This window comes from Pleurodeles waltl, chromosome 3_1, assembly GCF_031143425.1.
Source record: "Pleurodeles waltl isolate 20211129_DDA chromosome 3_1, aPleWal1.hap1.20221129, whole genome shotgun sequence".
Taxonomy (NCBI): Eukaryota; Metazoa; Chordata; class Amphibia; order Caudata; family Salamandridae; genus Pleurodeles; species Pleurodeles waltl.
In genome coordinates, this window is record NC_090440.1 from 1,789,709,456 (window position 1) to 1,789,725,694 (window position 16,239).

The following is a 16,239-nucleotide window of genomic DNA, read 5'->3' on the forward strand; positions in this document are numbered from 1 at the left end:
TGTACACTGGTGTTTTGGGGCTGGGCCATGGCTATGTTAAAATAAAGTTGGATATACTGTAAAGGTAATAGAATAGCAAAATTGTTATGAGGGATGATCACAATACGTATCAAGAAGTAATGGGAAGTAATCGATTTTACATTAGTAAGGGTATTGACCCAAGAGAGAGAAGCACTCCTCTCTCTTTTTTCATGTCTACATTGAAATGCAATTATTCAGAGACAAAGCAATGTGAAGACAAGTATGCCAAAATCGGGAAATAACAAATACCAATCGGAGAAGTTCTGTGGTGCAAGAATGAAATGCAGTCTAGCATTTATATTGTTTTCATTTTTTTCTATCCAGGACAAGCATGTTCTCTCAGTGGTGATGATAGATAAAATGCTGGATAAATTGAAAAAGTCCAATGAACTTTTAGAACTCATCCTGAAAGGACTGAATGACTACCTCGAAAAGAAGCGCCTTTACTTCCCCCGATTCTTCTTTTTATCCAACGATGAGCTACTTGAGATTCTTTCGGAAACAAAGGATCCAACAAGGTAATATTACGCAGATCATGAAAAATGTTTTGAGCAATATTATGTTTCAATTCCATAATGGAGTGATTTTGCAGGGATACATAAACTTTCAAATGTTATGCTGCATTTGCCTATGTTTGAAATACATAAAAAAGAAGACACTCTATTGTTGTCACACTTGTTCATGGAAGGTCCTACCAATCTCAATTTCTCCATCCTTACCTCTTCAATGAACTTCTAGAATTCATCCGGCAGTCAATGTCAGCCTTTCATGATGTCATTTCATTGAGCAGAAATGGCCACCTCTGGAACAGTCTCCAATTATTAGATACTATTAACAATAGTGATCACCAGTAACTCTACCCATAAAACAGCCAATTTCTTGTTTGAGCAATGGAAAGATCTGAAAATTGCCAGGTATCGTTTATAATACCTTTAAAGTCTTCTGCAGTGGTTAGAGAGATTTAACTTTCTTGTGTGAGGGCACCTTGTGGAATATACTGGGCTTTTTTTGTCACATATTTTTATTTTTACTGGTATCTGAGAAAGAGCTATAGGCCTCCAGCACTAGGCAACTGGTCATTTTGAATACATTAGGCCACAGAACGTCACGTGGAAGACCCCATCACCAGGAAGGGTGCTGAATCGGTGGGGAGAAGTCAGAGGGGGGAAAGAGAATCAAGCACAAGGAGTTAAAACCACTAAAATGCAGGCCCCAGTCATCGTACTCAAGCAAGCTTTGGCAATGCCAATAGGTCTGGCTTTAAAGGAAAGTAGTATGGTAATGTGAAGCACTGCAAGTAAAGAGCATGGGAATGAATATGTATTTGTGTGGAAGCAAAGAACTTTAGAATGATATTGGTGTAGGGCAAATGATCAGATGACTGTGATAGTTGCAAGGTCAAGCCAGACGTAAAACTCTATATAGGTTAATGACTTCCCTCTTCACATTTGTGCTTATCTAAGACATGTTTACAGCATTATAGTGTTATGTTTGCCCCCGAAAGTTCAACCTCAGCCAGATAAATAAACAAAATGATCACAGCTGGTGGAGGGCAAGCAAGAGAGATGATTTAGCTCCACTCACATGTTTTTGTGGAAGCACACAACTTCTGCCCAATCAAACCATGTACTCCTGGCTTCCGGGTAAGTGGGCAGAGCTAAAGCTCCTCTCTAGTGATGCTGACATAATTATCTGTCAACAGTTGCTCTGTCAAGCGTGGGAGATCCCTGTGCTTCTGCTTTAGTGCCAAGGTCCCAGGATCCAAATGGTCTTGAACAGACGTAGTTTGTGTGAAGTGGAAGGTGCTGCCTTCATGTACCACACAGAGTTTAGCATGAGGGCAAATCAAACCCTCCTTGTTATCAGCTAGCATCTCCTTCTCAGCCCCCCGCCCCCTTTTAGGGCAGATGTATCGATTACAGGAATATCAAGATTTTGCATCCCTTCTTTTGGCTTAGCCCCCTCCAATTCCTCCCTTTGGGAGGTACTCCCAGTTGTAGAATGACAGTTCCAACACCTAGAGCCTGATTTAGAGTTTGGCAGATGTGTACTCCTCCACAAACATGACAGATATCCAGTTTGACTTATTACATGTGCATTATAGCTTTTTGCACTTGTAATAAGGCAGAATGGACATCCATCATGTTTGTGATAAAGTACCGATCTGGAAAAACTATATATCAGACCGTTAGTTTTCCCAAGTCCTAGTCCCTGGTGGCTATCCTTAGTGTCTTGTGTGTCTTTGATAGAGACTCATGGACATCCACTATGACCTGATAGCCCATGCCATATTTTACAAGTGTCATAGGTTATAATGCACTTGTAATACAGAGGAAGGGATATCTGTCATGATTGTGATGGAGTATCCTGTCTGCCAAACTGTAGTGAAGGCCCATAGTGCCCTCATGAGGTTATTGGTTTGTAGACCTGCCCATCCACATTCCAGATTGCTATGCAGGCTACCTCAGCTTTAGAGGCAGAGAGATCCAGGCTACAGCTATCTGTTTACTTGGGTTAAAAACTAGTACAGAACCATCACCCAGGCTTAGGAAGTCAGGAAGTCCTAAGGAAAAGCCTGGCTCCACCAGAGACATGAGGCAGTGTTGATGGTAGTGAAGGAAGCAGACAGCAGTGGCTAAGTCTTGCTGTTCTCTAAATGGTCCAGGTGCCTGACTCTTACCCTAAATGGCAAATACTTTTTTAGGCTGAGTCAGTGAGTCAAGGTGGCAGGTGCTTGGAAGCTGTGCGGAGCTCTTCCCAGTGCTTAGCGAGAGGCAGGTCATCATCCTGACCACCCGTTCCGGAGTGGTCCCTGCCATTAGATACACATTTGAGTTTGATGATTAGGAAGGAGGCCTTGATTCACATGCACAGAGTGTGTTTACTGAATTCACACGTTGAGGCTGTAACTTAGTAGTCTTGATGACCACCTTCCTCTCCCTCATGTCTCCTCCAATGGAACTTCACCCAAAATGCTCTGATGAAGGTGTCACCCATGAGTAATTGTTGGCTTGATTAATTTGAAACCAAATGAATCTTGTTGAAAGATAGCAATTATTCTCTTTTAGCTGAAGATTGTTGAAATAAAGTTGTGTGTGTCAGAGCCTAGGTTTAACCTGTCCCAGAAATTAAGTTAACATAAACTGGTTATGTATGTATGTATATCTTTTATTTTCTAGGGTTCAGCCTCATTTGAAAAAATGCTTTGAGGGAATTGCCAAAGTAGAATTCACTGATGTCTTAGATATCACTCATATGAAAAGCAGTGAAGGTGAAATCGTTCAACTGACCGACACTATTTCAACTTCGAAAGCTAGAGGCCAAGTGGAAAAATGGCTACTCGAGCTGGAGACCGCCATGACCAAGTCTGTCCACAAGGTAACATAGTTCCTGTGCTCAGTATTACAATTGATAATGTGCTGCATAACATTTGGTTAGTTCTATTTACTTACCAAGAGGTTCTGTGGGGCACCATGAAACATAACAGCTGCATCCACACTAGTCATTCCAGGTAGAAGAATAGCAGAGAAAAGTGGTTTAAGGCACCCATTCCTGGACCTATAACCTGATACATTCGAAGGGGATGTGGTTCAGGTGGGGCTGATGCAACGTAAAAAGATCATTAACGCCGTGTGGGGTGCACACTTATGTTTTCATCTAATGCTTCAATCTCTATGGAGTGGTTATTTTAAACACTCATAAGCATCTATAAAAAAATTCCAGAGGGGAATTGTAGTGAATTCTTTTTGAATTTTAATTTTGTATGATAAAATGAACTTGATGTTTCTTCTAGTGTCATTTTTATGTCTGGGTCTTCAACAGTTCGTTTGATCAATATTTCCGAAAAGACAGAATCAAAGTATTACAAAGGAAAAGGGCTATAGTCTGCCAACTTCATCCATTGGGCATAGGCACAGGCACTGGAAGTGGGGATGCAGGGGTGCTGCAACACACCCACAAATAATCATGCTGGAGTTCAAAAGGTGAATGAGCAATAAAAATGCCTTTCAATTTTGTATTTATCTTGTTATATTTGCTGTGAGTTCCAGGGGTGGCTCCTCCGTAATACCGGAAGAGCGTCGCCCCCCTGCTCAGTCAAGCAGTGACAAATGTTCCACTGTCTGAATGAGCTATGGGAGTTTAGGGTGGGGTGGGGCCATGGCAGGGAGGACGAGTGGTGGGCACTTGTCTTAGGCCGGCCAAACTGACATGCGCACTTACATTTCTCCAACCCAGCTGTGTTACACAGCCGGGTTGGAAAAGGCACAGGCTTCCTTTGCCTGAGTGAGCTTCACGCCAGCCCACTCAGGCCAATCCAGACGCTACTCTCATGCTTGCTTTTGCATGAGAGCAGCGTTTGGATTGGGAGCCTGTTTTGTGCCCCAGAGCTGGGAAGAAAGGAGCGTCACGGAGGCGGCTGGCAGCAGGAGCGTCAGAAAGGTAAGGTTTTTTTTTTTATTATAATTTTTAATTCTCACTCTCCCTGCCCAAACCTGCCACCCCCCAACAGTCTTCGCCCCCACCACCTGTGGTTGGTGGCAGGTGCCCCTTGCGAGTTCAAAGACGAAGGCCTGATTTCAACCTGTCTTCTGACAAATTACTGCTTATTCGTAAACTGGTGTTTACTTTTATTTGTCTGACTACAAAGTGAGAGAATTTTGTGAAAGTGACCTACGTGACAATGGTCCTTGGGTACAGGAAGTGAAAGAAAAGGCTGTAGGATGTCAACTTTTTTCTAACACACAATAACATTTAAATACCTGTAAATTAACTATGTGTCAACAATTAGGGAAGGACAAATGAAGCACATGTTTGTGTAATTCTGAAATGTGATGGAAACAAAGATTTTAATAGGACCCCAATACCAATCAAGACTTTTATGTGGTGATGAGCAAATGATAAATATTTGCTGAACCTTTATTTCCACACATTATTGGTTGTGACTATATACTTTTACCAGTAAAACTGCATGTCTATTCAAATTTAGTAGCCATTTCAATAGAAGATATGGTGTCTGTAAATGACTGTGCACGACAACTCAGTGCTTCAAAAAACACCACCAGCTACTTAACAAACCCTTACCACTGTCCTGCTAAAGGGGCTTGGGATATTTGCTAAACTTACATTTTGTGCGACGCTTGGATTTTTTACTATCTCAGTAACTGCAGTGATATAACATTAATGGCAGCACTACTACTCTGAAAACTGTTCCAGCACCACTGCCATAGGGTGTTCTGTTTTTTGCCATTGGTCATTGCTTGACTAGGGTCTGCAGACACCTAAGGTATTTTGCACACAGTTGCATTGTGCTATTGACTTTAAGTTTCTGGTGACGTACCACCAAGTAGTTCCTTTGTTTCATAGCAGCTTTTACAGTAAGAGTACCTTTCTTGCCTCTGCTCATGGGTTTTTATACCAAAATCAGAGCTCCTGTCAGCTCCCTCCTCTGCCGGCCTCCCTTCCTGTCACTCTTCACTGCTGCAGCCCTGTTGGCTTGAAGCCACCCTACCCCTAAGCTTATCACAGCTGCTCCAAACAGCCACAATCATGTTCCGGCTTTGCTTGCACCCACTCTCCACAAACTCCTAGGGGCTGGCACCCACAGTGGCAGCTTCCACTGATATGCTATTGGCCCCTGCCCATCATAGGCTCTTTCTCCCTGCTTGTGGGACCTGACCCAGTTGCTCCACCAACACTTGCCATTGAGGGGCTTATTGATGTTATCTTTCTCGACACAGTGCCTCAAATGACTCCCATGACAAGAATGAGAGACAAGAAGAGGAACAGCTGTGGTCACCGCTCATTTGATAATCAAACAGAAGCCTGCACATTTAGTCTTCTATATCTCTGCAGCCTTCTATGTCTTCAGTAAGCGTGTCTGCTGCTGGTGTTCACCATGCCTGGCAGCTCACTGCGATCATGCCACCAGCCTCTCTTGGAGTCATCATGCCCAATGACTCCCTGAAATCCTGCCACCAGGCGGCTGCTGACGTTGCATATCGGGTGTTCCATTTGATCCTGCCGCCAGGCAGCTGCTGACCTTCAGTATGTCTGGCTACGTCTTCCGATCCGGACCCCGTAATACTGTGGTTCTCAGCACACCCTGGAACTATTTCTGACTTGCAGTCGGTAACTAGCTAATGAGCACTTTCAAAGCCAGTTTGTCTGTCTTTTAACTGAGAATGCAAGCCAGACCTTTCGACTTTGCCAATGCTTATTTTACTTATCAATATGCTCCTGACACACCTTCTCTGTCGTGGCCCGATTTAGGCCTTACCTCCCTCCTCCGTAGGGATCCAAATAATTTTAGATGCACACAAATTCTCAATTTATAGGTGTAATTCCTAGAATTTAGGTGTGTGGTCTTTGTGCATTCAAATGAAAGTTACTACTCGAAAAAACAAACAGGTAGAGCTATAGGGAAACAGACTCTCCAACGGTGAACAAGTGATGCTCAAGCACAAATTCATAACATTGTGGGAATGCACAGACATCACTACTTGGCAGTAGCGTACATAAACCTATTCACCAAAGTAGTTGGAATAAGTATATAAATGAGGTGTATAAAATGAAAAAAAAATACTTTATTCAGTCAGTTCACCCTTGCATCATCATCATAGACTGAAATGGAGTCATATCCAGTAAGATTGTATTCTACGGGATTTGAAATCCATTGGGTGCGATAATTGCTTTCATTTACAATTTTTTCCGAATGGGGCATAATATGAGGATTTTGTAGCTACCCTCATGACCCTGGCTTTATAAGACCCCATACCCCAAGTGTATTTCAGCAGGCTGTAACTGGGAAAAATTGCTGGTTTTCAAAGTTTATCACACCCAGTAAATTTCAGGTGTGGTAAACTCTGCATACCTTATTATTCTGAGTCTTCCACAAACAGGGGTTTGCTCAGTGTGAGGATTTGGGGTTGACTATATGGTATGGCAAGGTAGCCCTACTGCGCAGTACACTCACAAATACCATCTTGGGTCCAGTCAGGTATGCTTACTCAACCTTAAGCTCAACCCTGGGTAGCAGTGGCTGTGAGCAGGAAAGATTAGCAATGAAACAATGTGTAAATCATTTAACAACACCAGACAGCAGAATAAGAAAGTCTCACAACACAAAAGAAACAAGACACCAGGTTAGAAAAATAGAATAGATTTTTATGTATCTTTAAAGACCATGATTATCAAAATCCCCCCTAGGGTTTCGAAGATATAGATTTGAAAGGAATACAATCCTGAAGAAGTTAGTTTGACAACTCTGGCCCGAGTTGGGTGACCAAGTCTACAGGAAAAAGGTCCAGGGGGCCAGAGAGGATACTTTGGATAGATACCTGACCACCAGAGTGTCTTTAGAGCAAGATCCAAACTTTACAGGGTGACCACCATAGACGATAATGGAGTGGTCCTAATGCAAGGAGATGCAAGCTAAAAGATGCTCCAGGATCCTCCTGATGCCGTGCAGTCCATGGGGTGAAATCTGGTCGAGTCCTTGGTCCACAGGTGAGTGGGGGCAACTCTGCCCATAGATTTCGGGGTCCCAGGAAGTCCTTTCTGCAGGGTCCCAAGGGCTGCTGATGCAGACCTTGTGCTTTTGCAACACAGTGTTCCCATTACTAATCTTTGGTGGAGGTTGATGTCCCTTTCAGGTGACGAATCTGGTCACAACCAATATTCATGTGTCCAGCAGACACCAGTGCACCTTTTGGTTATCTCTGAATTGTCTTTGGGGTTGCCTGGCATTTGGTAGTGACAAAACATCTGGGGTGGCTACCAGAGATACAACCTGAGCTTCTTCAACTTTAATGTCCCCAGTGCAGTTCTGGGGGCCCGGCCAACTGACCCTTGGAGTCTCTGCTTCAGACCGGGGCGGGGGATCAGCATTTACCCAAGCTAGGCATGCAGAACAGGGTTCAAACTCCACTAGCCCAAAGTGCAGCCAGTGCAGTTGCTCCTGCATCGCAACCTCTCTTTGTGCATTTCCAGTGGATGCAGAGTGGTCTTCTTCTCTGTTTTTTTTCCAGGTCCAGTGAGTACTGAGGATTATATGCCAGGGGTGCCATATTTATCCTAGGAAAGTCCCCTGAGGGGACCATGCCATCACTAGCTACTGGGTCTCCTCTTATCTAGTGGTGAAGGTCCTGTTATGTGTGGAATTTGGCTATCCCAGAATGCCACATTCTAGCCCCCTTCAAGGTAGCACAACTCTTCCTCATCGAGAGGAGTAATTTAGCCCACCCTACAGGTGTGGCTACTTGGGGACAACATTCCCACCGTAGAACCGGTTTGTGGGTGAGTTTCCCATCTCTGGCCCTGTCTCCATACTGTCTACGAGGGCAAAAGACATCCTACTCCGGTGTAAGGCCAGCTGCCCATCAAAGCTGGCTTCCCCTTTGAAGCATGCCTTCTGGCTATCCACTGAGTGGCCATCCTGGCAGAGGAGATGACACCTTGCTACCGCAGCACTGCCTTTGTCCTTGAGCCTGGGAGTCATTTACACATCTCCCCACATGGTCAGAATGCTGTCTGTATGTGTGTGCCTTTGTGAGCCTGCTGGATGAGCAGAATACAGAGTGGTCACCTTTCTAAAAGTGGACAACTAATAATAGTGACATTAATTTCGACCTGAGTGTCAGATCACATTTAGTTTCATGATTAATTTGATACCTCTCATGATCCAGTTTGGTAGTTTCAGTCAAAAGTTAATGCCTCACTTAATAAAACGTAGCTCCCTGCCACAGGGCTCTCTAGGCCTTCCTTAGGGGAGACTTGAATATAATGTTAAGGGGCAGGGTGGCTTTGACATTAGTTGAAATGTTAAAGCCCAACTGACAGTGAGAACATTGTCCTTCCAGTCTGCAGTGGCAGACTGGGAGACATTTTGTGTCTTATCAGGTGAAGGGTGGCACAAACAGTGCTGCAGCTCTGAGTTGGCACTGCCTTACATGACCTGGGTACCATATGCTAGGGACTTATAAGTGAGTCAGTCCTTGCCAATTGGGTGTATCCAATTCTAGATATACTTTGCATGGGGTCAGAACACTGGCACTGGGGTCTGGTTAGCAGGCCTCAGTGCACTCTCAGAGTTGAAAGAAACAGCAGCATCAGTCTAAAAATGTACGTGGGGGAGGTGAACATGTAAAACAGCCATTTCCTTGCACCCAGGAGTTTGAATTAGCTGGCCAACATGGTCCAGAGCCATTTAATTCCAGAACACAATCGGCAATTTTGTGTCAAATGCATTTGTTTTACTTTTCCAGCCCTGTAATTATTGACACCATTGCTAATTTCCAACCACGGATAAACATTTCTTCCTCTGATTTGGTTCTCCATCTAACTAGCAATTAAAATCAAAGTCAAAGTTAAGATGAAGCTAGGGGTCAAATATGTGTTTTTAATTATTACTTAAAAAGGCTAGAGAAAATAAGTACAATTGATATATGAAGTTCTGTGCATACATGTATGGGGAACATTCACCTGCAGGGGTGAGTTCGTGTCCTCTAAGACTGCTATATTTGCAGGGGAATGAGACGTTGAGATTGGTCGAAATCTAGGGACTTTGCTTGGGTCTAGTAGGAAAGCCTCGTGTCTGGACTTCTCTCTCCTGGTGTTGAAGAAGACAGAGTTCCCCAGAGAGATTATCGCATGGGTCACTGGATTCCTGACCCACTTTTTGTGCCTAACAGCTCTGTGAAAAGCAGAATGGGAGCCTTAGGATCCAAGCACACTTATTTTTCCCAGTGAAGAATATTAATGTCCAAAATTAAAAAATAAACAATGTGATGGATAGGCTGAGCTCAGTGACCTTACTAATTACTTCAGTACTAGAAGATAAATATTGATAGACTTTCCCCCTAACTATATAAAGGGACTGCTGCATTTTATGGTTGAGTGCAAAGTGCTCTGCGCCTGGTGTAATCTCTCTGTGGGCTTTTAACCACGCCTATATTAAGCCCATCAGTTTGGTTGGTTCGTGGGCTTGCCTTTTAAAATTCGTCATACATCATGCCTATTCCGGTGTTTAGCCCGGCTCGACCGCACCGGACAACTACTGAAAACATGTGAGCCTCCATGTTTTCCTTATGGTTTCTGCACTACTTTTTCTCTTTATTTCATAGGCAGCACGATCTCGCTGGGCAGTAGTAGACATGACATCAACCCTGTTACATGGATATTTGGACTTTTACTGGTTAAATGGATAATTGCACTTTTGGTGGTTACATGGACAATTGCACTTTTGCCGATATGTTTCACTGCAAGCGAACTTCTGTTTCCTTTTGTGTGTTTGCTTTGCGCTAATAGCGGCCGTCGGCTTGCTTATGTGAAGCTGTTTTACTTTTCAGTTCATGTGGCAAGAAAAGTCCAGTGAGGAGTTTACAACGCTAATAGCTTTAACTCAAGCACATGCAAGACCCATTGCATTGCAAATGCTTGTTTGGTAAAGGAGTGGAAATCATGTCAATCTAGATAAGCAGGAGTGACTTTTGGGGGAGATTGTGCCTCTTTTGGCACAAGGAAAAGGTGCTTGTCGGGCATGGTGGAACAGTCATCTAGGTGTGGGGTACTCTTTGCGTCTTGAATGGCTTTACAGACGGAGGTTAGTGCAGAGACCAACTCGGCAGCAGGTTGGGGTTAGGCTGCCAGGAGTTGTTTTTCATTGGCTTATAAACCAGGATGTGTCTTTGTTCCTGACCAGAGGCAGGTACAGGTGTGTAACACCCAGAAACTCAGGACCCTCTGCAGAAAATAGAAACCGGTGACTCAGTCCTGCACTGCAGCAGGCCATCTGACAGCACGGTAGGAACTCCACTAGCAATCGCACCATTTGACAGCTGAGTGGTTGCACTTTTTGCAGGGGGTATAGGGTCAGGTTCATGAGATACCTCACTAGCCTAAGAGTGACCTTGGGGCTGGTTCTGTCTGAGATGCAAATTAACTTTCCTGAGATTTATAAACTACGTGCATGCGGCCAGAGCCCATTATACATTTGCTCTCTAGATGTAGCAAAATAAAGAACCACGTGTTACTTGAACAATTTCCTCTCGGATTTATAGAAGCTGTGAATCCAGCGAGTCGTTTTAACTTCTGTGGCTCGAGGCTTTCTGAACAGCAAAGACAATGATTCAGCATGTATTCATGTTTAACGTGGCACGCTGAGATTTTGAAGCTTGATGGCAGACTCGCAGCTTTATCAAATTTACATGTCAGCACTTCTAAGTAAAACGTTTACTGCATCAGAAGAAACGCTTGATTTCACATTTGCTGATCAAAGGCCCTCTTTACTTTCTTGGGTGTGTGTTTCCCAGCTCTCGCTTTGAAAACAGTGGTGATGTTTGTTGATAGAAAGCTGTGTTTCCAAGGCCTTAGATTCAGGGGGGTTATTTTCGTGTTACACCGCCCTAATACACGGGTTCTCTAGAAAATAGTTGAATACAGGTGCTTTCTGTCGGACATGGTGAAGTGGTTGTTGGATTTCACCAAGAAGAGAGAGAGAGAGGGAAAGGGAGAGACTCTCTGTCTCTCTCGCTCTACCTTTCAATATATGTTTCATGATCTGATGAGCATTTCTTTCCAGTTGGTTTGATGAATCAATGTTTTTGAAAGTTTAAGTTCGAACAATCTAGGGACTACACAGGCCACTGCAGCCCCTCCGCGCAGGGGGAGTTGGGGGAAACGCTCCAGAAGGGGCCCAGTTCTTCAAGGAGGCCCCATTCAGTCCAAGGTCAGTACCTATCAGTGAGATATGGGGTACTCATCATACTCTGCGGGAGGGCCCCATCACTGTGTTTTATGCCATAGGAATAAAAATAATATAAATTCAGTTCTATCTCCAGAACATAGTGACCATAGCCTATTTGTTACTGCGATGCCTTCCCACGCACCCCTATCGCTTGCCAACGATCCCTCTTCCGATTTAAAGTTCAAATACAATCTTCCTAACTCTACCTCCAAAGAGGCTATTGAGTAAAACTATGTTTCTCACATACAGTTGCTAACCCGAAAACAATGGATCCAATCGCCTACTGTTCGGACTGCGCAAGAGATCACAATAAAGGCTTGTTCATACATTTGATTCTTTTACGTAATTATTTAACAAAGCTAAAATGGAACGAGTAGAGATGTCACTTACTATTAACCTAATCGTGGACTAAAACTGAAGGTCGCCCCCATATTTCCACAACGCTTGTTATCCATATTGCAGTTTTATTCTCCACCATTTATTGCTGACTTATTTGAGTATAATTCACAAATAAACAGCACAGCTTGTCCTTTCAAATGTCACCCTATCGAACCCCCAACCCCATCCTTATGTTCCTCAATCCTTCTCCTCTATCCGACCCTCTTTTCTCAATATGAAGCTCTTTTCAGCCTTTTCCTACAGTCAAATTCTGCCCTTCAAACCAAACCTCGCAAACTCTCCTTCAACATCTCGGAGGTTCGTCACTCAGGGAGCTTATGTGGCAAATAAGACACGTAATCACTCCATGTACACCGACCTCAAGCTCGCTTGTATGTTAAGCAATGCTTATGTACAAAGTGTGCCCACATACTCTGCCCAGGGGCTTTTACCTCCTATTAGGATTCATTTATGTTTGGTTTTATCAAATTGCTGAGTGGGTTGAAGACCTATGAATGAAAACTAAAACAAGAAGACTCGTCCTTTAAATATTACAATATCCATACTAAAAGGAAAGTGTGATTGGGTTGACTGTTATTTTATTTCCCTGAGTTTCATTTTTGAAAAGTGCATATTTCAACAATTTGAGAAAAGCAAAGCTTGCTTATGAATTGCAGGGTCCTTGCTGACTGCTGTAAGGTACTCTGACAGAAAAAGCTAACAGTAATTATTATGTTGTGTTATATGTAATTACTTTTACACTATTGTAGAGGAAATATTTGACTGTACAAATGAAGCTGTAAGAGCATCCAATAGCAGGTCAGAATGTGTCCCTATGATTACCATCACAAAGGTAATTTATATAATAAATGCACATAGTAATAGGAAGGCCAATAGAGTGAGCTGAAATTGTGCAGTAAAGTTACATTGTGAAATACCATACTAAGAACACAATGATTTCAATATGATTTCTTTCTCGAAAAGGTAATTGGAGAGGCAATTGAGGCTTACCCCAAAACTGCTCGAATTAACTGGGTTAAAGACTGGCCTGGACAGACTGTACTTTGTGTTTCCCAGACCTTCTGGACTAAGGAGGTTCAAATGTCTATCAGGAAAGGTCAACAGGTAAGCGCTCGCAATAGTATGGTTGTCATTATTAAAAAACACATGTAGAATGTATACAAGAAAATGCACTTTCATGCTGTCCTCAATCACATTAGTACGAGAAAGAATGTGGACAGATTCTTTTAAAAATGATTGGAAGATTTAAGAAGTACACCACATTTTTCATATATTTTGTTTTGCAGTGGAAATCAAAGTGTTACAATTTTTATCACTGTGTTTTGTCATAATTGGTAAATGAATATGAATATCTATGTGCCCGAGGATAAAAGAAACTAAAAAGGTTTAAAACAATTGCGTTCTGTCAAGGTATTTTGCATTTACCAAGAAAAGCAATGGACTGAAAGTAATGACTATCTCTCTATTTGTGGAGCACAGATTTACTATTTAACAATATTAGAAATTTAGTTAGAAACTTGGGAGTTGGGCTGTTGTAGGACTCCCTTTGTTAGACGAGACTGCTGAATTAGGGGCCAACAGCACCACTGTTTGTGGGTGAATGAGTCAATCCCACACCGTTTTGGCTGCTGTCTGCCCAATCCTTTCAGCTAGTTAGGAGCACCTCACTCAAACCTGATAGAAAAGGTGATTTATGGCAGCCTGAAGCATGACACTATGACTTCTCAGGGGAAGTCGTGGTCGACAAGTCGCACCCCTTTCTCTCTTTAGCAAAAGGTCTCATACACACACACATAGGCCAAAGAAAGAAATGCAGGACAGTTTTTAATGCATTTATTGAAAAGACTGCAATCTACGATAGAATATATGAGCTGCAATTATTAGGGCAATGAGGGCTTAAAACTGAAGCGCCCAGGACCGAAGCAATCTGTGACGTTCCCCCTCGTCATGAGGGGGAGGTCCTCGAGGGACGTTTGCTAGGCTGAAGAGGTCATGCCCACAGGGCGCTCCTTTTCCTATCTCGTAGCCACCGCCTAGAACACCCTTCCTCTCCACATCAGACAAACCACCTCCCTCCTCCGCTTCATGAAGGAACTGAAGACATGGCTTTTCTAATAACCACCTCACTGGTATAAGCTACTCCTTCCCCCCAGCTCCTTGAGACCCTAACGGGTGAGTAGTTGCGCTTTACAAGCACTGATTGATTGACTGATTGACTTCTTTAGCCCATCAAAGTTCAGCTCAGGCAGCCAGGAGCCTGCACAAATAGCACATGTCTAGCTCCTTGCTGCTGACCTGAAAATAAAGAGTGTTTGTCTGGCTGACCTTTGCCTAGACAGACACTCTGTTGAGGGGCAAAAGGTGGGTGGGCGTGGCCCCTCAGCTCCAAAGAACGGGTCAGCGCTGCTACTGTCTAACAGTAGTAAAGTTCACAGAGTTCTAAAACAGCACATGCAAAAATTGGGGGACCACGAAAAAAGGGGCATTTCTCACATTTTGAACTTCATCCACCATCATTCCAAACTACAGAAATTGCATCTTACAGATCCAAAACTAAGTGGTTCATACTTCCGTAATTCATATTACTTTTAGCATTTAGGGGCACATTCTTTACTAGATTGTGCTATTTTATGCAGGCATTTGGTTGTTCTTTGAAAAATGTGATTATGCATTGAATAAACAAGCACATGCATGGATCATTTGCTTGTTAAATAGGTATGAGAAAGGATGAGTGTATGGATTGAGGCACTGGTTGCACCAGTCGTACGGAATGAGGCTGTGCCATGCATTCCTGAAGCTATACCCCTGGGGCAAAAAAAAATAGGAAAAAGATATGAGACACTGTAGGTTGATAAGACATAGAGTACCCCATCAGTTCTCCCCGCCAATGGCTCAGCACAGGGATGATCGCAACAGGAAGATTAAGAACCAGGCTGTGGGAATGAACCAGGAAAGGATGCTATAAAACTGACAGACAGAGTAAATAATGTAAGCCCCAAAGTGTGAAGGGGTACATATAATGCCACATGTATATGAGTGGGAACCCACTTTTCCAGAACAACGGCATTGGTGAGTACTGGAGCAACTCAGAAATTCCCTAACACACAGAAGAAGCAGTAACTCATGCTGAGGCGCAAACACATAATCATATGAACAAATAGGGAACCGTGCTCAAGGGGACCTAGGAAGGGAAAGCAAAACAAATATGCACAATACTACAACCGGGTGCCAACTAATTAAAGCAGGAATCGTCCGAAACAAAGTGGCTAATTGAAGTAACTTCCTTCTAACTCTGCTTATTTTGCCCTAGAAGTACTCATTTTACTTTTGCAAGCATCTTGTTTCTTCCTGCCTTTATTGGTCAGTGGCCACTGGCCCAGTCTCCACCACCTCGGCTGTGATTTATAGCAGAAATCTATGCTGTTCCTTTCCTAGTTTAGGCATTCCCTGATTCCAGAGAGAGGCATCACAACGTAATAGTGATGATGGAATTAAAAAAGCTGTGAATTAGTATGATTATACCAAGGATAGTATATACAGAGCCAGCTTCCTACACTTCTGCAAAAGATCAATGTATGCTGCATCTGCCAATCGTATGATTGGGATATCCTCTGTGTTTTTAACAGTGCAGTCTCAGCTGGCTCCCCTGCTAGAAAGTTTTAGCCTGCGTCACATCTACCACAATACCATAAGCTTCTTTGAGGGCTTTCTGTGCTCCCCGTGGGTGGCATGGCAACCAAAGCAGGAAAAGAAAACTGTCCCTGATGAGGTAGACTCCATGCACGTCAGGGACATTTGCCTTTTGTATTAAAGATGGAAACACCCTCTTTAGGGATTTGTTTCTGAAGTACAAAAAAACGTGTGTTTCAGGCACTATGGATTTTCACTGAAAGTGCTCATGCTATGCTAACAGGAGCACTTTCTGTGAAAATGACTTACCAGTGCTGCTGTGCCGCTTCAGGGCCTGAACCGTGCAACCGTATCTTGATTGAAAGTCGCTAAAATTATTAACATAGTCCCTATTATTAAGGGATTCGTTATAAAGATCCCACAGTTTTTTGTCTCACTTGTTGTTT

At 43.2% G+C, this 16,239-nt stretch overlaps 1 protein-coding gene across 2 annotated transcripts in view; it reads left to right on the top strand.

Moving 5' to 3' along the window:
• Nucleotides 1-16,239, top strand: part of DNAH7 (dynein axonemal heavy chain 7) — a 1,158,398-nt gene that overhangs the window by 325,816 nt on the left and 816,343 nt on the right. For both annotated transcript variants that reach the window (XM_069225862.1, XM_069225863.1), the window contains 3 exons: nt 346-539; nt 3,201-3,399; nt 13,127-13,267. In XM_069225862.1, the coding sequence (XP_069081963.1) occupies nt 346-539; nt 3,201-3,399; nt 13,127-13,267 (534 nt within the window). The remainder of the gene's footprint in view (nt 1-345; nt 540-3,200; nt 3,400-13,126; nt 13,268-16,239) is intronic.